The following is a 24,133-nucleotide window of genomic DNA, read 5'->3' on the forward strand; positions in this document are numbered from 1 at the left end:
TTTGTGATCCCAAAGAATTCCTCCACAACCAGCAACATTATCACGTTTGCCCGCTCCATCCGTATTTAACTTTCTAGAAAGGATGAAAAAGTTCACCAAGTTGAGCAATATTGAAAGAGACGCAAATAAGGAAAGGTCAAAGAATAGGCAGTGACATATGTTTTTTGATACATTTTAGTTGTAATCTAACAATGTAACACATTTTTTAGATGTAACGCACTGCATAATGTTATAAAATTGAAAAGTAATTTTTGAGCAATTTTTGTGTTTTTAAATTTTGCCCTGCATAATAAATCGGTTCTGAACTGCATAATTTTGTGGTGCATCCAAAGATGCATCACGAACACAAAGTATTAAAAAAATAAAACGGAGGACTATCCAGATGTGCATCTCCGAAAAGACTTATTTTCTTAAGAAAAAAACCGGTCCAAAGATGTATCTTCGAAATCTTTTTTGAAGGTATGATAGTGTTTGTAAGGTCCTTATTGCTCTACAACTACTATAAATAGGGTCTCTCATTGTCTTTTCTTTACAAAACCAATGGCACAAATCTCCCACTTCAATTTAAGATCTTCAGGGACGTATTTCTCGTCGATCTAAAATCCAAACTGAATATTCTCCTAGGATATCTATAAAATCGAAGAGTTGTCAAACTCGAGTATCGTTCTCCCTCAATTAACAACGAAGAGAAGATACAGTTCACCATGCTCGAGCTGAAGACAGATGATTATTTAAAGGTTACCTGAAATACCTTTAACTGTTACTCGACAATTGAAGTGGATGCAATGATTCAAAGATCAACCGAATATATTATAAAAATGTTACAACGTCCTACACCACCCGATTATAATGACATATAATGTTAAATTTATGTTGATGTTGACAATTAACTATGTGTAGTTTATTTTAATGTTAATTTATGATATTTTGTCATTCTGCCAATATTCCTGCTTGTTTTTTGTTTGAACTAACAAAACATTTTTTCATAATAACATCTCCACACCAAAAAAAAACTCACAAATTATTGAACTAAAGGGAGCTATCGAGATGTATCTCCGAACTAACCTTTAATGCATACAAAAATATCTCTACGGATGAGTTTAACAGAATAAAGATTTCTCGACAATTATGTAAGATGTTGGTAAAAAAATGTGTTTGGATATACATTTTAAGACTCTATTGACATTTGAGATATTTCATAGTAATAATTCAAAATGTTTCAAAGATACACTTATTTTATTTGCATTCGAGACTTTTTTTATATTCTTCAATCTTTTGGTTCAAACTATATCAGACACTTCCATAGATACATCTACGGAATAATGTGGCATTAAGCTATATCGTAGTTGCACCTACGGAAACATCCCTGAACTGGTTTTATGTGTATTTTTCCCCATATACACTAGTTTATTACGCTTCCGTAGATGTATCTACGAAATGAATCAAATTTTTTCAAAATATGAGAGGCGTCTGGATGTACATCTACGAAAGCTAAGGACAAAAATGAAATTTCGTATGGTATTTAAGGGATCCATGGAGTTGGTTGAGAAGCTCTCTTTTATTTTCCTTTCAAATAATATATTTCTAACAAGTTTTTTTTATTAAATAACCGATAATAGGCTTTTTAGAAATACTAAGAGTGAAAAACTTCTACTTTATTCTATACAGAATTTGATTTATAAATTAGTCACGAAACACTCACAGTACAGATTTACATTTGAAATATAATAACTGCGGAACCCCCTCTGAAAATGGGGAAAAGAATTTTTTCAATTGTGAACATCTAATGTTTGTTTTGAACAAGCAATTTGAGAACATCTGATAAGCTCCCCTTTTCTATAGACATCGTTCTTAGACAAAGTTAAAATTCCAGATTGCTCTTCAACTTTCTTAATGAGAAGCTTCAGAAGTGGAACCTTCGTTAGAGTTTTGCGAGACCCCACCATGATCAACTTTCTCTGTAATCATCAACCATACAAACTACTTATAGCAAACATAATTTATTCTTTTTTTTTTTTGACTGAATAGGTAATGAGATATTCATTAGAGTAAAGCTTAATTATCATCAAGCACAAGCCCAGTTTGGTAACTTTACTCATGAACTTCTGAGATAAATATTTAGCCCCTATCTTACAAAATAGAGCTTCTAAAATTGTTTAAAAAAGCAATGGGAATTCATGTGACATGCTGTTATTAAAAGCAGTGCTTGTTCAAAAAAATTATCTAAGCAAGGTCATACTAATTATTCGAGTGAAAATTAGAAAAGTATGAGCATAACAAAACTACCTTGGCACGAGTAAGGGCGACATTTATCCTGTGCCAGTCTCCGAGAAGAGAAGCCACGCAGCTTGTTGGGTTCTTACTGGACCGTACAAAAGATACTAATATACAGTCTTTATCTCTACCCTGGAGAAATAGATGACCAATTTATGAGGATCATTTTCCATACTATCTAAATAACAAAATGTAAATCAATTGGAAAAACTAAGGTATGCCTTCAATATTAGTAAAACATACTTAACACTGGATTATAAGACGATTAAAATCTCACATTTTGTGCAATTAGTCTCTTAAAATGATTAAATTTACATAGGAAATAAAAAAGCATTTTTTCAGGATAAGAAAGATATTAAATGCTTCTGTTTTCTCCTCGAGCCTGACCTGGTATTTGTCAATGGTATGTATCTCCAAGGATGTTATGCAAGTAGCATGCCGGATGAGGTTTGCCTGTGAGTTATAGGGAGTAATAATGCCAATGTGCTCTCCTCCAATTCCATTTTTTACCAATTCCTTTGCAACCTGTATTATAAAATGAACAGGTGTGAGGTAGTCAGATGTGATGAATATTTAATCAGTTAAGGGAAAAGGGCCAAGTTGGTCATTTGAAAAATCTGTTTGACTACAGGATTGGGACTGTTTCTTTTAACAGATGGTCACCAACATATTTATCATGGTGCATTGTTGATTTAAGTGTTCACAAAAAATGAAACAAGGTTTATGTTAACCAATATTATCTCCAAGTATAATAACCAAACATGGGAGAATTAAGAAAGCAATTGATAAAAACAAAAGCATTATATACCATTGATGTAGAGACACTAAACCTAATATATCAGCTTTTATAAATTTTTGCATACAGGTTACAGCTACACCCTTAAAATTGCAAGTATCAGTGGTTAACTATTGAGTATATTATGTCATCATTTCTTAGAGTTAGCTATTTTTTGAATCATGAGTAAAAACATTTCGTGAATTGTAAGATGCATGATTGTGTAAGAATACAATTCGCCTATCCTGTATCTGGTTGAACAGGATCTTTTCCTGACTAGTTAGTTTATAAGTACAGTAAGTTCAGTGTATTACAACATTGACACAGCTGTCACATGATAATTGGCAAGTAGATTCATTCTGTTTTCAGTTTGTTGATGTTGGCTCAGCCTATAAGTTGAGATCTCTTGTATCAATGAATAGAATGATAGTCCAAATTCTCTCTGAATCAAACAATGGTAAATAAAAACATATCTGACAGTTTACTAAAAACATGTGAAATAAGAAAAATATATATCATATTTGAACGTCAAAATAATTCAAGATTCAAGTCATAAATAGAACAACAAAAGAAAAGTGTATGGACATACAAAGTTTACAAAAAAGAGGCTAGCTACAATAAGTTTGTGTTATAAATCATTTTAATGACTCATTTGTTTTATAAAATAGGTCAGACAAAATCACACTGTCCTTTCAATTAGATATTTGTAACAAGTTAATCTTTTAGGTTTTTTTGGATCTAATTACTTTATTTGTTATGTTTGCTGATGCCAACTTGCCACCTTAGCATCAAAACTGCCATGTAATTTATTTAAAAAGACTAATTCCTTACACAAAAAAAAACTAAGGGACTAACTTGTTACAAACATCTAACTTAAACATTTATTTGGCTTATAAAATACTAAACCAAGTCAGTACCGTAGAGGATGTTTGCAGACCAAAATAATCCTTCAAAAAATCTAACAATTTCACATTGAAAATATGTTGAGAAAATGGCCAAGGTTTGGTATTATTCCTACAAGAAAATGGATCATATTGCAAATTGTACATTACAAATACCATACCTCGGCAATTATGTGAATCATATTGCAAACTGTAAATTACAAATAACATACCTCGGCGATTATGTGAGCTTCAATAGGGTTATTTACAATTTTCTGATCTCTTTCCTCTAAGGCAGGCAACATATCTAAGTAGAAAAATAAATATTCATATGAGTGATCTCATTCCCAATGTCCTTTAGGATAAATGATGAAAAAAGGATAACTATATCTACAAACCAGTATCAATAAATATCACTGGCCTTCCGGGAGTCAAAACCTACATGTGTAAACAAAGAGAAAAAAGATTCAACTCTGGGAACATAAGATTTGATATCATTTCAGGCCAAAATTATCCAATGTTTATATAATTATTGTTGGTGAATACGGTAACAGTCCCCATTTCAAGTTGAAGTGCAATCTAAAAAGAGTATAGATACTGTAACTTATATTAATGATTACCCTAGATGTAGTTGGTTTTTTAAGGTTTTTAACAGAAACATATGATTTTATATATTGAGTAGCTCTCAAGATATTTAGAATCAATTTCAGTCCTAATCTTGAAAAATTTATCTTAATTTCTCATTGTTCATTGGAGTCTAATACAGTAGCTAGGGGTGGCAAAACAGGTCCGACTCGCCAAGCCAAGCATATCGGTTTTGCCCGCAATTTTTAACAGGTTGGGTCAAGGTTTTAGGTCCGAATCCTTTACTCTGCCTGCCCCGCCCTGTTTCTAGGCCGGCTTTGGCGGGGGCAGGCATGTTTTTTGTCACTTTTAGGCTTTTTAGGGGTGCAGGGCCCGCCCCACACTATTTTTTGGCGGGGCAAACCAACTTCCGACTCGCCCCCTCTACTATGTCTGCCCCATGTTTTTGCAAGCTTTGGCAGGGTCGACCTAAAAGAGGTGGGCAATGCCCGTTTGCAACCCCTCACATTTATTGAAAATTGAGAACAAGAAAATGAGAGAATAGAATTAACAAAAGAATGGCATTGAGATATTAAGATATATGTGGACAAAAAAAGGTCTACAAAACATATCAAAATTGAGTGCAAGCTCCTCTAAACAGAACAAACTTAGCAAAAATTACAACTACCAGACAAATAAGATAATACAAATTTGGAAGGGATTATCCTTACATCTTCCAGCCAAGGCAAACAGCAGCTTAAGCCAGAAAACTCAAGTTTGGCATTAGCTATTTCAGATGAACCACACCTCAATCTGTCACCATATATCAAGGCATTTGACAAGTCCATAATACCCTGACACATACGATACTGTATATATTTTATTTAGTAACTGATGTAGATAGAGAAGGAAAGAAAAAGAACCAAACAGAGTTTATAATGTAATATGTAGTAGCTACAACAGACCTGACTCTGCAGAGCTGAAATTGCCTGTGGATGAGCTTCTGAAAGCCTACAAAACAAACTCATCCCCATGCCATTCTCTCGGGCCTCTGTACTCTAAGAATTATTGATGAAAATTTTCAAATTCAAATAAAGCTACCAATGAATTTTGTACACAAAAACATCAATACTACAGGCACATACCTGGACAAGAGGTGGCAGTTGATAATGATCCCCCACAAGAACAAACATTGAAGCAAATCTTAGAGGGCCCAAGGACACCTACAATGGAAAATTTTGCAATATAATTCTATGCCTTTAGGGTTTAGGGCAGAAACGAGGGAAACTGTCAAAGAGGCTGCATTTCTATTCGTCTCTCTTCATTGTAAATAAATCTTATCAGTTTATACAAGCAGCAAAGAGAGAATTTTGGCACTAAAGCAATCAATTTTTTAACTATGATTACCACCTTACTATCAGTTACATATACATGTCTTTGAATATATACATATATGCCACATAAAACTTATGAAAGAAAAAAGAAACATACCGGCAGAGTTGTCTGCCCGGCTTCATCCATAATGCATACATCAAATCTCTTGTTGGCAAGCAGGGGACTGGAAATGCCCAAACATGTAACTGCAACAACTTTGACTTGTTCTAATCTTATTTTGATATCTTCAACACTCTGTACATTTGTTTCTGTGATAGAAACTTCTGTCAAGGTTTTTATTCAAAAATTTTGATAAATCAAATGGAAGAATACTGGTTATAAATTGGCAAACCTGAGAGGCAGTGCCCTCTGACCTCTTCATTCACTGCTTCATGCCTTCCAATCCGAACAAAATCAATGCCCTGGATCCATTTATATTACAATAACATTTTAGGGACTGTAAAAACTACAAACTTATGAAATAAAGAACCACATTATATTATAGTCATTTGTACTATAAAGGGTAATACATCTAAATGTAAAATTAAGCACTTTGATATTTTCCAACAAACATCAAAAGAAACAGTGAAGTCTGGAGTACATTTTATAGACCAAAAGTCAAAGTGCCTAAAAATCTAGCATTCTTTATTTTACAGTATTTTATATTTTTCATGCTTAAATTTTTTTACATGTTTCCAAGCAACCAAATCACTTTCAGCCTGCCCTAAGCCGACTAATAGACAGTGATCCATTCAAGTGAAGGGTCTGCTTGCTTTACATGCAACACGCAGTCATATTTAATGATAAGATGCAAATGCAATAAGTGAAGCTGTTATAATATGCATGAATGGATACCTGTGCTTTTAATTTGATTAGTAAATTATCAACAGCAGAATTTGTATAGGCTGTCAGTAAAATGGATGTGCCTCTAATCAACAAAGCTTTCACAGCATGGACCATGGTGGATGTCTTCCCTGTTCCAGGCATCCCTAGGATAAGTGCATAATCCTTTGCCACAAGTATCTGACAATGAGTAACAGAGGGAAACACAAGGCAAATTATTTTAATGATGATAAACTAAAGCAACTTGAAGAAAAAAATTACAGATTGAATTCATGATTCGTTAGAAACCTTGAGAATAGCTCTACGTTGATCATCATTCAAACTCTGCTCAGACCAAACGTAAGATATTGCAGGATCCTGGCTAACTATAGAACCACTGTCAAATCTAGGAGCCTATAGGCCGGATGCCATCAGAAGGACAGAGAAAAGGAGCAATCAGTACTTGGTAAAGATGGTGATTTTGGGAGAGGGGAATGAATTCAAAAATAGAAAGTTATTTACCTCAAGGTCAACAATCATCCTCCGAAGATGAGTACTTTGATCATTTTGTAAAAAAAGTTGTACTAGATTAAACCTTCATATAAAATGTCAAACAAATAATTACAACTTCTAATTTGTCACACCCAGGGAATCAAAGTTTGTAAAAAAGCAGTAGTCGGAGAAGCACCTCATAATTGCAAACAAGGTCACAGCTTCATCTTTGTCAATTCGCCAAACCTGCTTAAGGAGCTCATGTTCTGTGGAAGACCTTCCAGGAATTCTCAAAAGCTTGGAAAAGGAAACCTAAGAATTTTGAAAAGTGATAACAAGAAATGATCAACTCTGCAGGACAAAATTGTTGAACCAAGAATCATGCCACCATGTCTTAGGCTATATGTGCTTGTCAATAAGATATAGGAAGGAAAACACCAAATCATAAGAAAAGAAATAAACATAATACTCACAGAAATATGATTCTTGCTGGTATCTGAAATCACTCCTCTTGCAATAGTTTGATGGCTTGACTCGTTACTCAATATCTAAAAAGTAAATAAAGGTAAGTTACTAATTAAAAAAATAAATTCACTCTGTACTACTTGTTCACAGAATTATTAGACAACAGTCAGTTAAAATCTATATTTGAGTGTACTGTAAAAGGAAGGATTCTTTGCGGGTATTGAATAAAATGCAGGTTCAGATCTCTGTATTAATGTTACAGTCTGGAGGACACAAATCCCTGCACATGTTAATCATACGAGAACAGACTTAGTTCTCAACACTCCTGACATGATGGATGTCAATAAGCCAGTCATCCAAAACATGTTAACAAGATGCCTAAACCCATTTCCACCAGGGGTTTTAATGAAAGTATCAGATATCTACTGTCTAATTTTAACATTTACAGTTGATATAAGCCTTTTCCCCAAATAATGGAAATTTGCTACTGTTGAATTTATTAATGAGATAATAGATTAGAGGAAATTAAGATAAAAGCTTTGATCCGCTATGCTTCCTAGCCTTTTTAGTTTGTTGCCACTCAACACTATTCCAAAGTTACCTAGAACAAGTAGACATCGCACAATTAAATTCACATAAATGAAAAAGAGTGAAAGACAATTATTCGTACCACAAAGTCACCACTTCTCAGTGTGAAATCTAAATCAATTTTCAATGAGGCACTAGAAGGATCATCATCAAAAACTATAGAGGGGCAAGAAGTATCTTGCGGTACAAAACGATAAATGAAACGATTATCTTCGTGAGATTTTGAATAAGGTATTCCTTGTGAAGCATCAATAACAATAGAAGAAACACCACCGGCACTGCAAGTCCTCAAATTATATGATCGCCACACGTCTTTCTTTAAAAACTGAAATAGTCAAGGAATAGCAAATTAAAAATTGGAGGTATTTTTAAAATATGACAAATTACGTATAAATCTTAGAGGAAAAGGGGAAAGCTAAAGAGATTTTAAATTTTGCACCTCAGTCCCTTTAGCTTCTAAGTCAATCAAATGGTCCCAATGGCGGAGGAACTTAAAATGAGATGAAGTCAAGTGATTAGTAATGGAATCGAAAATGTCTCCCAATCCATTGCTCTCGATGCTTCCACCATGCGCCTAAGCATTTTATTGTTAAAGTACCATGAACATATGAGAAATCATATTACCTAGACTATATTCTTACCTAAATTAAATAATAACATTATGACATACTCCATATGAAAATAGTGTTTCAAGTCTTGTAATATCTTTACTACTCAAATACATGTTCTAAGTAGTGTGGGGCATAAGTGCAATTATGACCAGTCAGGGCTAGATGACAAAAGATTACACAAACATTACTTCCAATAATCATGCTACATTGGAAGGGATACAGTGCAGCAATAGATATTGGATAATGATCTAATTCAGTAAAATGATACAGTTTAGGGTATTGTATCATAACTTTGGAAGTATAAATGTAATTACTTATATATATATATATATATATATATATATATATATATATATATATATATATATATATATATATATATATATATATATATATATATAAATAAACGCTTTTTTCCAATCACATGTGTTCTTTCAAAGCAGTTAAAAGAATTAGTCTCTACACTGCCCAAGGTAATGAAGTACCTTATGATAAATGCTACAGGCATTAAGATGGCGACAACCTCTGCACATGCTAGGACTCTACAATCAGAAAATGAAGGCTTGTAATGACATTCCGATAAAGTGATTAAAAGCACATTATTGAACATTATGGCTAATCCCATACCTGTAACACTGGTGGAAGTTGCTGCAAGACTAATGCCTTGAGAATATCACTTGCTAGCTCATTACGCCGTATTATTAACCCAACTAAGTCGGATCTTTGAACTGTAATGCCCTTTTTTACATATAAAAAATATCAACAACATTACCATTTTCAGCAGAGAGAAACTGATTTTAAAGCAACAAAATCTTACCTGTGTCTGATCTGTTTGGAGATAATACAGAAGGCCAGAATCAATGGTCTTCTGGTACCTATTAACAAGACAACATAAACAAAAGAAATCTTTTAGAATAATCCTTGGATATGTGATGTGAGTATATATGTGTGAGTGTGTGTGTGTATGTGTGCATGCTGTGTAAGAACAAAATAGTTTGAACCTTTCAGACATCAGGAGAGTATACAAAATCACTTGGGCATTATGTTCTACGGATGTCTGCAAATATGACATGCAAAACATGTTAAAACTGATGTATTTATTTTTTATTGGGCTGATCCTGATTTGAAGTGAGGACCAGAATCTGACCTGGCTACTGGGTGATTTTCCAGTTTTAAACTCTAATGGCATGATCTTCTCCTCTGGTTTATCTTTTCTAGATTGAACCGTCACTCTAAGTGAAGCATCAATCATCCCTTTCAAACCATATTTTGGTGCCCATACCATTTCTTCAATATCAATTACCTATTAATAACATAAGTTTTTAATAGTGCATATAATGTGAATTTTCTGCAAAACATTCAGTATCAAGGGCAATGGGAAATGCATTTATGAGCATATCCTGAAAATATGTGATACACTATTTAATACCTACATTTACACTTTTACTTATCATAGATTTCTCATGTAAAATAAAAGCACGTAAACCTTTATTTTGACTATAGATAAAAATAAATAAATAAATAAATAACAAATAGTTGAGAGAAAATACACAACTAGAAAAAGGATAACATACCCTCAAAAATGATCAGACTGAAAAAGCACATGCATTTCCTATTTGTAGACAAATAAGCCCCAAAAACATTAGAAGCTAAAGTAACTCACTCCTTGTTTAGTTATAATTGAACATCTGCTAGATTTATATCTCTATTTACACAATGTACATGAATGATCAGTCAATTATATTCAAGAAAGCAAAGTGGAGCTTGCCTCAGATATGCCAACATTCTTCATTCCATTAGCACATCCAAAATTAACATTAGGGTCTTCTCTTTCCTATCAAAATACTCGAAGCCATCAGTCACAATATTTAACAATAAAAAATGGAATATAAATATTTTCCTAATAAGTATATATTTTAGAAAAGATGAAAATAACTATGATCTTTCAACTTAGCAAGTTAAAAGAACTACTGACATTTTAAATGACAATTAATTATATTTGTACGAGTATATATTTAGAATAAAATATTCCTTAAATATACTATAGTACTCCCTCCGTCCCACAACGAGTAACTCAGGCCACCATTTCACACAGATTAAGAAAAGTGTATAGAAGTAAGAGAGAAAGAGAATAATGTTTTTACTATAGTACCCTTATCATGTATTGGAAATGATGAAATTTTTATTCATTAGAAGGTAGAATTGGAAAAAGTATTGAAAATTGAAATGGATCATTCATTTTGGCACACTATTTTATTCTAAATGGGTCATCATTGAGGGACGGAGGGAGTATAATCCTTATGTATTTAATACAATTAGTTGTATAGTTCACAATAGAATACCACTTCCACTGTGTTACTCAGTCGCATGGTTTCTCAAAATGTCTCTCCTCCCGTATTTCAGCAATAATTATTTTGACACACATCCATTATAATAATAAATAGTGTCTGAGAGGAGAGCATGAACTATTTTGACAGACCTCCATATTTCTGAACAGCATAATCCAATTGTATATTCTAGGGATACCATCAATCATGGTTTTGCGAACATCCTCTTCATTTACTGCAATGTTCACATGAAGAATAAATTAATGCTCCTCAATAAAATGGTAACGATCAACTATAAATAAATTTATCCGAGAATAGCTGTAGATTAAATTCCACACTCCAATGAGATATGTATACATATAAATACATGATAAAGTAAAGGACAGACACAGCACCACACCTCCACATGCAAATAAACTTTCAACATTTTTTTTTAAAACCACTTCTGTGTAACATTCCAAAAAGTTTATTGTAGGATTGTCATTTGTAAGCCCAGCCTGCACGAAGAAATCAAACTCATATTTAATTATATTTGCACATACACACACACTGCTGTACAGGTTACAGGATGATGTATTTTAAGGACCTGAAATATTTGGTGAAGCAAGGTTCCACATAAAGCTGCTAATGAGTACTCATTATTTTTTAGCCTCTCATCTAAGACAGTTCTCCTTGGGCAACTAAAACTGGCAGCAACCTGGAATACACTTTTGTATTAGGAATACATTTTTGTATTAGGAATACACATGCACACCTAATCAAGGTAGTTACAATCAAAATTTTAAGCAAAATCAGGAAGGGGAAGTAAAATCGTGGAATCGTAACACTAAGATTATACAAATTCTAAAACTCACACATAAGCATATAACTTCATATATTTGCATATGAAGTAGGCATTAGTAGACAATGAAACCCTAAAATAACTAGAAATACTTGTATAAATTTAAATTCTTAAGCACAGCTCTCAAGTAAAATAATTTAAACCTTAAATCAACCATCAAATACTGATAAATTTAAATTCTTAAGCACAGCTCTCAAGTAAAATAATTTAAACCTTAAATCACACATCAAATACTGATAAATTTAAATTCATTCATAAGCATAATCGAGAAACATTTCAAAGATCTTAGATCATATGATTCAACTATTAACAGGGATGGTTCCACCTGATTCCACCAAAATAGGATTTTCAGTATACTATTAATCACGGAGGGCAAGCATAATCGCAAAATTCACGATTAGATTGGGATTTTAATTACCTTGCACCTAATTATATTACATAAAATAAATTGATCTGCATTCAAAGGCATTTGCCATGGACAATCCAGCCAAAATGAGCCTACTTCAGTAATCCAATATCGTTCAAAACATGAAGCACAATAACCATTTCTAGTTAAAATCAACTAAAGGATCAAATTTCCCTAAGTTGGACTAGAAAATAAATTGATGCAATTTTACAAGAATATATGTGTGTAAAACAATAAAATTCATCACAATATATGGTAGCTAAACTCTAAAATAAATGACACTTATTATAAAGAAATATTTGACAAGATAGAGTTGCATAATTTGATGTTGTAAGAAATCGCTCTTCATAAAAAAACATGTTGAAAAACCACCTAAATACCCTATATTAAGTAAAGCAAGAAGACTAAAGTCAAATATGGAAAGACATAATTTGGATGAGAGTAAAAAGATAACTACCCGTGTTCCAGACACAAGAATATCTGGATGTACAATCAAAAAATTATTATCATGATTAATGTCACAGTTTCCCCCTTCATCAAATTGACCAATTACGTTCACAGTATCTCCAGGTGCAATTACACTGTAAGACCTGGTATAATTCAAAGAAGGATAAGATATACTAGAAAAAAGATAATTGCAAAGAGAATAATGGGTGGGCAAGACTATAAATACTGAGAACTCGATCTTTCGAAAATGAATGTAAAGAATTCAGTTAAGAGTCCATGATTATAACAAAAATAAGGACATAACTGTAAAACCAGAGAGGAAAGGGAATTATAGAGAAAAATAAATTATTGTGAATTGGAGTCACATTGTCTAGTGCCTTAGTTCAATGGTATTGGTATTGGAAGAAAATATCAGTTTGGAAGATCTCTTAAATGGTTACTTTCTAGTAATGAAAAGCACTATACAAATCAAAGAAATTCTAAATTTATCAAAGAAATAATGCCCCACAACAAAATGATAGCAACTCTTCCAACAATAATAAAAATATTTATCTCTTCCAAGTATATATTATTGAAATGACACAAGTATAGGATAGACGTAAAAGCTCAAATATACAAGAGCACACCAGCTTACCATTCATCCCACAAGTTTACAGCTCGCTCTTCTCCAGTTTGTTCATTTAGTAAACGAAGCACCTATAAGCAGTTGAACAACTTTATCATTTACCATATTATTGGCAATAAATAGTCTTAGCATTGAGCATAACTACACCTTGTATGGACCTTCAGCAGCAGATGAACCAGCAAGTTGCAAATTTTCAGATGCCTAGAGTAAAAATGTAAATAACAATAAGCGCACCGAAATTCATTTGTGCACCAGAGAGCCAATGATACAAAACCTGATTCCAAAAACATACCTCCAAAACCAAATAATTAGAATTGGAGAAATCACCAATAGCCTCTTTAGGTATAAGTGATTCAGTTCTTTCAACTAGATGGTTGACTCTGACAGGGAGCTTGTTCGCAATGCCATCTTGTGATTTAAAGGAATGAGTGGTTTCATCACAAATTGTATCACTATCAACACCAATTGCATCTTCAACTTGATCTAAAAGTTCAAGCAATGCCTATAGCAATAAATATTCTTTGAGACATGCATACATCATAAAGAAAAGTGCCCCAATGGTTCAGAATTGAGAGGGGTCATTTCTATAAAAAAAAAAAAATTATAGCCGTATAGTACGCAATTGCATTGTAGTTTATAAAACAATACAAGAATACACAATACAAGAAACACAAATAAAAGCTTAAGAGTATAAGAAAACAAAATTAAACACATTCATAACCAATAATTAAAACTCATTGTTACCAATATTCAAACCCAAAATAAGAACAGTGCTATAAACCCTGATAGCAGAGTGTAGAGACCATCTCCAAAAATGCTATAGATAGCAGCAGGCGGGATGGCCTCTATTTGAATTTTTATACAGTTAATATAACTTGTTCATATATAGACATGAAAACTCGACAACTAGGTGTGACTGACCAACGAGAGGGTGAAAAATGGCTGCTGGAGTGGAGGCAATCACTATTTTGATTTGTTTTAATTGCAAAATTCCTAAAATGCTCCAACTAACTTTTAAATTTTAAGGGCTTCTTTTAATATTATTTTTAATATTACATTGTTAATCTCATATAGCATTGTGTAGGCACAGACCCCATAAAAACTATAGGAGTGGGATAGCTGCGATTGAAAAGACTAAAAACCAATGTACAAAGTAAACATAGGTTACTCAAAAATAGACTAACACACAATTAAGAGGAGCACATTGATTATTTGTGAGCAGGAACATTACATTACTCTTCAAAGGGGTTGGGTTACAATTTATACCCTTAAAAAAAGACAACAGAGATAAAAGTTTAAAAAAAGAAATTGAGGAATTTATCCCCAAAATTCGAACAGCTGACGCAATAGCAGTTGTGATAGCGGTTTGGGACCACTACAATACAACCGCTATTGTTGACAGCGACTCGAGCACCAATAGCGTTGCGCCGAACCCTAGAGTATGGCAACCTCGTTTACTACTTTTATTATTCAATTTCTGCATTTTTTGTATCTTTGTAATTTAGTTGTGTATTGTATGTTATTTACACTTTATTTAGTTTATAACTATTATTATTCCGTTTGTGTTGTGAATTTTGTTATTTAGTTTAATATAATTTATTCTAATATTATCATTATTAAGTTTATTATAGTACATGATATTTGACCATTATTCAGCCGCATATGTGGCACTATGATGGCCACTACCTGAAACTGCAGCACGGCGGCATATCTCATAGAGCCTGGTACCAACTACGTCACACTGCAGTGCTATCACGGCTGCTACAACTGATATTAACTACAGAGTCTAAAATAATTGAATCTGGTTGTCTATTATAGTGCTTAACCATACTTTCAGGTTCCAATTTTTCCTCTCTAAGCATGGAGAAATGCCTTACATCCTAGGATGCCATCCTACGACCTATGTTTCACTCATTGAACAATTTTCATTCCAAAGTTAAATCATTTTCTTCTCACTTTCAATCAAACTGTTTCTTTATATCTACTCTATCAGGTGGTGTATATGATAAGGAATATGTTCAAGACCTTGTGCCTCAAAAGTCTTCTAGCTAATTGCAATTAGATGCAGTGCTGCATACAGTGGATCTTTAAGTAGCTCAGCTGAATCAGAAGGAATTGTTCTAACAGAAATCAATGGGGGGCTAACCTTTTTGTGCTGCCTCAAAAAAGGCTGGTCAGATGGTCCAATGTGCTCAACATCCTTGGCAAGCTGTGTCAACAAGTGAAACATGATAATGAATAAACACAAAGTGGTCATTTGATATATTGGAAGGATAAAACAAATTCCAAAGAACAGGAAAAAAATTAGATAAATAGCTCAACTATGTAAAAGGAGCATTTAAGTTACAAACTTTTATCAAACAAATAGTAGTATTCCAATAGCAGGTTGTAAAGACCGATAAACTAGAAGATAGATCACCTTATCTAGGCGACAAGACATAGAAGGTGGAGTTCTGAAGGGATTTCTTTCACCAGCCACTCCAGAAGAGTTGGTCAAAGTAGTTGGATTTCCATTAACTCCCACATCACGGTCACGGTTTAACTTTTTCAGGCCTAATTTACTTAATGACAACGGAGCTTTTGCAGATGCAGTAGGAGTTGGCGTAATAAGCAACTCTTCGACCTTGCTGCCTTTGTTCAGAGAAGTCTGTATCACACGTCAGTATACCACAATCTCATTGTCTGACTGACACTGATTAGTATCAAAAATTCAAAATAAAAGAAAAAAATGATCCTTAAAAACTTGCCTTATCTTCTGAACAGTGGCGAATTTGCAACATGCTTGTCCTCGAAGAATCAGCCAATGCTTGAATCATCTTAGGAGTGTATTTTGAAACTGCTTGAAGCCTTTCATTCACTGGAGATATCTTCCATGTAACCTCATCAGCCCCATCATCCTGACTTTGCTTGATAAACTATCCCCAAAATATATGCCCACAATGGTAATTATTTCAGAAACAAGGAAGAGAAAAATATAAATAACATAACATATTATGCACAAAGAACCATCCATACTCGATCACTTACATAAAATATGTAGTTAGAAACTCAAAATTCAGATAAATGGAAAATGTATTATTGATCGAAATTGAAACTATTACAGAGAGGAATCCCTGTAATTCCATAATCAAGTGCTCCTCAAAGGAGAGATGATTCTCACTCTATCCAACCTGAAAGGTTTCTAACAAAAATACAGATAATGAATTCTCCCTTGCTATCGGTGTCCTTATATAACTACCCACCCCCCCCCCCCCCCCCCCCCCCCTTCTAACATAAGCAGTTATAACCAATTCTCTATTAAGCCTTTCTATTGAGCTAAGGTCCAAATCCAGTATCCTATTAATACTCCATAGAATAAAGACCAATACTTGGATTTTCCAAATAAATAAAATTCTTTAGAAAACCATTACCATAATTTCATTAAAAAGCTATACCTAAGATTATGTTTGAATTGGTGGCATAAAATGGGAAAAGACTCCTTAATTAAAATTTAATCAGCGAACTCCATTCCATTTCACTGCATTACCACCAAAGAATACCAATCCGAACTACCCTAAACTAACAATTTTATTAAAGTAAGTAGCCTAAATCTATGTAGTGAACACTTGTCCTAAACAACGTGGTTTCAACAGCAACTAACCGAAAACTCGCTCCTAACTCCAATTCTGAGCCAAATACAATACAACTAGATTATCAACATACAAAATGGAAACAGAAACAAAAATGACACCAAGAAAACCAAAATCAAAGGCAAAGAATCAAAAATAAGTTACCATTCCAGGTGAGAATTTGAACCGCTTGCGTGACATGGACTTCGACATCTCCGGAGACACCTCAGTGGGATCATCGGGAGTAACATTCTGTGAAGATGGACCTGACGTAGCCTTCCCATTGTCGGGTTTCTCCGGCGGTGGGAGAGAAACGGAATCAACCTGAGAGGTTGAGTTGACAGCTTGCTGTTTCTGAGAGTGTTGGATTGTGTGGCGATCGAAGAAGTGTTGAATACCGTACTTGGAAGGTTGTGGAATGGGTTTCTTAGTAGATGAAGAAGTAGAAGATACTGATGAAGTGTTGTTGGTCTTCTTCTTTGGAAGGGTTTTAGGGTTTTCAGGTTTTTCTTCTCGCTGCTGCTTCTTCTTTGGAGGCATTTTAGGGTTTTCCACTGCTTCTTCTCGCTTCTGCTTTGTTAGTAGTCGAAACGAGAAATGACGGGATTTAGATGCTTGGTTTTCCCGCGTTAACAATTTGATTGGCAATTTCAAGGATCCGGATTAGCTGACTTTAGCCATTCAAGGTTACATAACTTTGGCTAAATTATATCCATCAGATGAATCGTGTGTTTCAGATCCTGCCACGTGTTAATTTTTTATTTCTTTAAAAAAAAAAATGAAAATCCATTTCATGGTATCCGAACCATATAAACGCCAAACCATTTTTTTTAGAATCTACATGTCATCCTTTAATTAGACTTGGCACCCCCAAAAAATGTATGAAATGATCTAAATGTCTAAAGATTTTTCATTACTACATTTTAGCAAATCTATGTGAGACGCCAGATTTTTCAAATTTTTGGACGATATAGAAAATTTTGCTTGCATACCAGAAATTTGGCGAAAACAAGTAAGTTTTACGATAGATTTTGTGAAATTTTCGGTATTTTCTACTGAAAATTTTAATATATCCGGTATTTTGTATTAGAAATTTCACACTTTCCGGTATCTTTATAAAGTTATAAAAATACTGGAATTTTGAAATTTCTGGTACAAATTCTCATGCCGAAAATTTTGAAAATTTCGGTAATTTCTTTTTTTTTAAATGTTACTTTTCTTATATTTTTAATTTTTTCCAGTGAGGACTAGAGGCACATATGATACTGTTGCGGGACGGGCCATTCGTAAAGCAGATGCTTTTGCTCGGGCGGCTGCGGATGAGGCTGGCACCTCTGTGTTATGTGCTGGACGCGTTCTTCTGACCGATTCTAACCGAAAATGGAGGGTTGAGCAGGCGGGGAGGGGGTTATGTAACACTCTTCTAATCTACCGCGGAATATAATATAAATTCAGAGTAAACATGTAAAAGGATGTCACAACTCTTTAATAAAAATAAAACCCACTGTCAAGCGGGATTAACTCATCTAACCGATCCAAACAGCACCGGGATACGACCACTGTCAAGCACTAATTCCATACAATGGGAATTAGCCTCCACGGATCTAAACAACATCGGGATAAAACCACTAAATGATTACGAATGCATGCATAACATATAGCATACTAATCATCAACACCGATCAAGATGAACAATATCATCCTAATAAAACTAACCGAAAACAGCACCGAGTATAATGCATTCATACTTCAACATTGTTTAATCAATCATATTATACATAAATCATGCCGAACACCACATCAACATAACAATCATGTTGCCATAACATCACCGCATTGTCACATTTATCAATCATGCACACAATGTATAACTCACCATAATAAATTAAAATCGGGATTTTCACAATAAAATCGATTTACTGTCCATTACACTAGTTCATCAGATAGAACACTCAATTACCTTCCCAACGCTCAAAACGACGTATAAATCGGACTTGCGGTTTGAAAGATATGAATTTTAGAAATTAAAAATAATTTTCAAAAAGCATCAGGTGTAACCGGTTACAGCACAACGCGTACCCGGTTACGCCTTAACGTCAACAATTCGCTATTTTAAAAATTCTGTCTGTAATTGGTTACAGCATAGAGGGTAACTGGTTACAGACCCCAAAACTCCAGTTTTTAACTATTTTTCACTGTTGTAATCGGTTACAGCCCCGCTGTTACCTAATTACAGCGTACCCAGTAGAAAATTTCCAGATTTTAACAGCACCTTCTCTTATCCAATTCAAACCAAAATCGTACCAAACGATTATAACATCAAAACAACACCAATTCACACATTCTACTATATTTCTAACATGCATTGGTGTTACCTAACATCAGGTATGTTCCATAATCGCTCAATTTCATCAATTCCTCCAATTTACACTCTATAATCCCAAAACCTAACATACATTCAATCGAGATAAACAATACACCTAATTAATTCTATCATTCCTAAACTGATAATATAGGCTAAAAGGATTAGTCACCCCTTACCTTAGCCAAGTTCTTGAATGTTCCCTCTTCCTCTTCCTTTGCTCATTCACGTACTCTTGGTTTCTCTTCTTTCTTCCTTTTTTGCTTTCTCTTTCCTTTTCTTTTTTCCAATTCCTTTATTTTACGAAAATAGAGTTAAGTTAGTAAGGCCCTTGCTTACACCTCTCCTTTACTAACCACTACACTTGCCCAATTACTTTATTTTCATAATTTCTCCAATAATTCGCCAAAATTCCAATTAATCCAAATAAATAATTTAAATTTTAATTAAATTAAATAATGGAAATTATTGGGTGTTACAACTCTCCCCCACTAAAAGAGTTTTCATCCTTGAAAACATACCTCAAGTAAAGAGCTCAGTATAAGAGTCATTCATCTGACTCTCCAGTTCCCAGGTAACATTACCAGTTTACCACCTGCTGATCCTCCCCAAGCTACTTTGACCAAAGCTATCTCTTTACCCCGCAATTGCTTCAACTCCCGATCTTCAATCCTCATAGGCAATGCCTCAACCGTCAGGTTGTCTCTCACCTGTACATCGTCTACTTGGAACACATGAGAAGGATCCGCAATGTATTTCCTCAATTGAGAGACATGAAACACATCATGCAAGTTCGCAAGCCTCGGTGGTAAAACAACACGATAAGCTACTTCCCCCATTCTTTCCATAACATGAAACAGACAAATAAAATGTGGCGTCAACTTCTTTGACTTCAGAGCTCGACCAACACCAGTCAAAGGGGTCACTCTTAGAAACAAATGCTCTCCTTCTTGAAACTCAAGTGTTCTCCTCCTCTTATCATGGTAACTCTTCTGACGACTCTGAGAAGCTTTCATATTCTCATGAATCATCTTAATCTTTTATGTAGTTTGTTGCACAATCTCCGGTCCAATCACAACACTCTCACCAGATTCATACCAGCTTAATGGCGTCTTATACCTCCTACCATACAAAGCCTCAAACGGAGCCATACCAATACTCGAATGAAAACTATTGTTGTAGGTAAACTTAATCAAAGGTAGATAACTATCCCAAGCACCACTTTTCTCTAACACACAATCCCGCAACAAATCTTCCAACGACTGAATCATCATCTCTGTCTGACCATCAGTCTGCAGATGATAAGCAAAACGCAATCTCAACTTAGTGCCCAAAGCCTTTTGCAAACCTTCCCAGAACTTAGATGTAAATCTTGGATCTCTATCGGACACAATACTCGAAGGAATACCATGTAGACTCACTATCTTCTTAATATATAACTGAGCTAATTTCTCCATCGGATAATCCATTCTCATTGGTATAAAGTGAGTAGACTTCGTCAAGTTGTCCATAATAACTCAGATAGCTTTACAATTCTTAACTATCTTCGACAAACCAGAAACAAAATCCATAGATGTGATGTCTCACTTCCACTCAGGAATAAACAACGGTTGCACAAATCTATACGGCTTTTGATGCTCAATCTTTGACTTCTGGCAAGTCAAATAAGAATAAACAAATTCTGGCAAGTAAAATAAGAATAAACAAACTCACCAAAATAACTTTTTCAAATCGTGATACATCTTGGTAGCACCAGGATGAATACTCAATCCATTGATTTCCTTCTTCAATAATACTCTTCCTAAGCTCAGCAACACCGGGAACACAAACTCGATCACCAAACCTCATTATACCATTCTCATCAATTTGGAAATCACCTCCCTTGCCTTGGTTAATCAAAGTCAACTGCTCAACTAAACCAATATCAGATTTCTGACCCACTCTAATATCATCAAGAATACAACTTGTCAGTTTTAGCATACTCAATTTAACACTATTAGGAGTGCCTTCACATGCCAAACTCAAGTCTCTAAATTGTTCAATTAAATCAAATTCTTGCATCATCAACATAGACATATGTAGGGACTTCCTACTCAAAGCATCAGCAACGATGTTCACCTTATCCGGATGGTAATTCAATCCAAAATCATAATCTTTAAGAAATTCTAACCACCCTCTTTGTCTCATATTAAGCTCTTTTTTATCAAAGAGATACTTCAGACTCTTGTGATCACTCAATACCTTAAACCTCGAATCGTACAGATAATGTCTCCATAATTTCAACACAAATACTACACCGGCCAGCTCTAAATCATGAGTCGAATAATTCATTTCATGAACTTTAAGTTGTCTCAAAGCATAAGCTACTACCTGTTGATTTTGCATCAATACACCACCTAATCCCATCAGTGACGCATCACAATACACCACAAAAAATCTGCCGAATTCGGCAAAATCAGAATATGAGCACGAGTCAACCTTTTCTTTAACTTTTGGAATCCTTCTTCACATTTCGAATCCCAAATGAATGCTTGACCCTTTCTAGTCAACTTAGTTAACAGTAACGCTAACTTTGAAAATCCTTCAATAAACTTTCTATAGTAACTTGCAAGACCAAGAAAACTACGAATTTCCGAAACCGACTTCGGAGCTTCCCACTGGGATACCGCTTCTACCTTCGTTGGATCAACAACAATACCATTCTTTGAAACCACATGACCAAGAAAACTTACTTCACCTAACCAGAATTCACACTTCGATAATTTAGCATAAAGTTTATTTTCTTTCAACGACTCTAACACAACTCTGAGATGTTCCGCATGCTCTTCTTTGTTCTTGGAATATATCAGAATGTCATCAATAAACACTACTACAAACTTATCAAGATAAGGATGAAAGATCCTATTCGTGTACTCCATGAAAAGACTAGGTGCATTAGTCACTCCAAAAGGCATTACAGTACACTCATAATGACCATACCTCGTCCTGAATGCAGTCTTCTGAATATCGTCCGCTTTTACACGAATTTGATGATACCCAGAACTCAGATAAATCTTACTGAATACACACGCTCCAACCAGTTGATGCATCAAATCATTAATCCTCGGCAATGGATACTAATTCTTGAGGTCTGGATATTGATACCCATACCTCAGATCAATCTTACTGAATACACACGCTCCAACCAGTTGATGCATCAAATCATTAATCCTCGGCAATGGATACTAATTCTTGAGGTCTAGATACTGATACCCATACCTCAGATCAATCTTACTGAATACACACGCTCCAACCAGTTGATCCATCAAATCATTAATCCTCGGCAATGGATACTGATTTTTGATAGTAACTTTGTTTAATTGTATATAGTCCACACACAATCTCATAGAGCCCTCTTTCTTCTTCACCAACAACACCGGAGCACCCCACGGTAAAACACTTGGACGAATGAATTCCTTCTCAAGCAACTCTTCTAATTGACTATTTAATTCAGCCAACTCAGATGCCGACATACGATAAGGCGCCATCGACACAGGACTAGTTCTATGAATCAAATCAATAGTAAACTCCGTCTCTCTCTGCTGGCAACTCTCTCACGTCTTCTAGAAAAATTCTGGAAATTCACATACTACCGGTAATTCATTACTCACCGCCTTTCCTTTTACTTCCTTTGATGCAAACAACATAAACATAACAGCTTCGTCTTTAACCGCCTTGCCCACCTGTCTAGCAGTCATCGCCAAGTCCTCAACACTCACAGCTTCAGGAAAAATAACCGTCTTCGTAAAACAATTAATATGAACCCGGTTGAATTCCAACCAGTTCATTCCCAGGATGATATCAAGTTGTTCTAACGGAAGGCACACTAAGTCCATTCCGAACTCCCTACCAAAAATATCAATCGGACAATTCAAACAAGCAAATGAAGTAGTCACCGAACCTGACGCAGGAGTGTCAATAACCATACTTCCATTCCTATCAGATATTTCCAAATTCAATCTTTTAGCACAATCCAAAGAAATAAATGAATGAGTCGCTCTAGTATCTATAATCGCAATTAAAGGTGTGCCATGGATAAAACACGTACCTTTAATCAATCGATCCTCAAGAGTAGCCTCTGACCCAGACATAGCGAACACTTTCCCACCAGATTGGTTCTTCCTTGGCTTAGTACACTGTGGAATGATATGACTTTCTTCACCGCAGTTGTAGCAATTCATAGTCTTCACTCTACAATCAGTCGCAATATGCCTACCTTACCACATTTGAAGCACTTCTTCTCTTCATTCTTGCACTCATGCATGCGATGTCCAGACTCACCATACTTATAACACCTAATAGGAGCACTAGAGTCTCCCCCACTAGGCCTTTTCCAATTACCAGCTTTCTGATTACTTTACCATACAGCTTACCTCGATCCATATGATTTTTCCCTCTCTTGTCAACCAACTCGCGAGAGTGAGATGACTTCATCTTGATGTTATCTTCCTCGAAGATTCTACTGCAATCAACCAAATCAACAAACCTGCGAATCCTCTGGTACCTGATATCCTGCTTGATCTCATCACGAAGACCATTCTCAAATTTGATACACTTAGAGAATTCACTAGCCTCATCATTGTTGTAATGAGTATAGTACTTAGGCAGCTCCACAAAATTCAAATCTCCTTT

At 34.7% G+C, this 24,133-nt stretch overlaps 1 protein-coding gene across 2 annotated transcripts; it reads right to left on the bottom strand.

Moving 5' to 3' along the window:
* Nucleotides 1-1,634: 1,634 nt before the first annotated feature.
* Nucleotides 1,635-17,758, bottom strand: LOC131609112 (DNA replication ATP-dependent helicase/nuclease JHS1). Of its 2 annotated transcripts, XM_058880769.1 has the most exons (34): nt 17,266-17,756; nt 16,240-16,407; nt 15,912-16,139; nt 15,639-15,701; nt 13,785-13,994; nt 13,640-13,693; nt 13,502-13,563; nt 12,878-13,010; nt 11,760-11,870; nt 11,574-11,670; nt 11,326-11,408; nt 10,615-10,680; nt 9,994-10,149; nt 9,848-9,903; nt 9,664-9,721; nt 9,474-9,584; nt 9,332-9,388; nt 8,675-8,809; nt 8,318-8,560; nt 7,656-7,730; nt 7,379-7,494; nt 7,213-7,285; nt 7,000-7,104; nt 6,724-6,891; nt 6,221-6,290; nt 5,986-6,137; nt 5,640-5,717; nt 5,460-5,552; nt 5,226-5,363; nt 4,329-4,368; nt 4,164-4,237; nt 2,662-2,799; nt 2,287-2,406; nt 1,635-1,958 (listed from the first exon to the last, which is right to left on the bottom strand). In XM_058880769.1, the coding sequence occupies exons 1-34, from the start codon at nt 17,638-17,640 to the stop codon at nt 1,770-1,772; spliced, it is 4,095 nt and encodes a 1,364-aa protein (XP_058736752.1). In that variant the 5' UTR covers nt 17,641-17,756; the 3' UTR covers nt 1,635-1,769. The 2 variants fall into 2 exon arrangements, 1 of the variants encoding a protein (XP_058736752.1); XR_009285939.1 differs by lacking the exons at nt 1,635-1,958; nt 2,287-2,406; nt 2,662-2,799; nt 4,164-4,237; nt 4,329-4,368 and having other exon boundaries at nt 5,228-5,363; nt 5,460-5,545; nt 17,266-17,758.
* Between the last annotated feature and the right edge of the window lie 6,375 nt (nt 17,759-24,133).

Source organism: Vicia villosa, linkage group LG6, assembly GCF_029867415.1.
Source record: "Vicia villosa cultivar HV-30 ecotype Madison, WI linkage group LG6, Vvil1.0, whole genome shotgun sequence".
NCBI classification, from domain to species: domain Eukaryota; kingdom Viridiplantae; phylum Streptophyta; class Magnoliopsida; order Fabales; family Fabaceae; genus Vicia; species Vicia villosa.

Excerpts from the sequence above, each read along its gene's own strand:
- LOC131609112 (XM_058880769.1), bottom strand. The coding sequence starts at position 17,640 with ATGCCTCCAAAGAAGAAGCAGCAGCGAGAAGAAAAACCTGAAAACCCT. Across the intron at positions 11,671-11,759 it reads TGCTTCACCAAATATTTCAG|GCTGGGCTTACAAATGACAA; the intron begins GTCCTTAAAATA and ends TTCTTCGTGCAG. Across the intron at positions 5,718-5,985 it reads CCGGGCAGACAACTCTGCCG|GTGTCCTTGGGCCCTCTAAG; the intron begins GTATGTTTCTTT and ends TTTCCATTGTAG.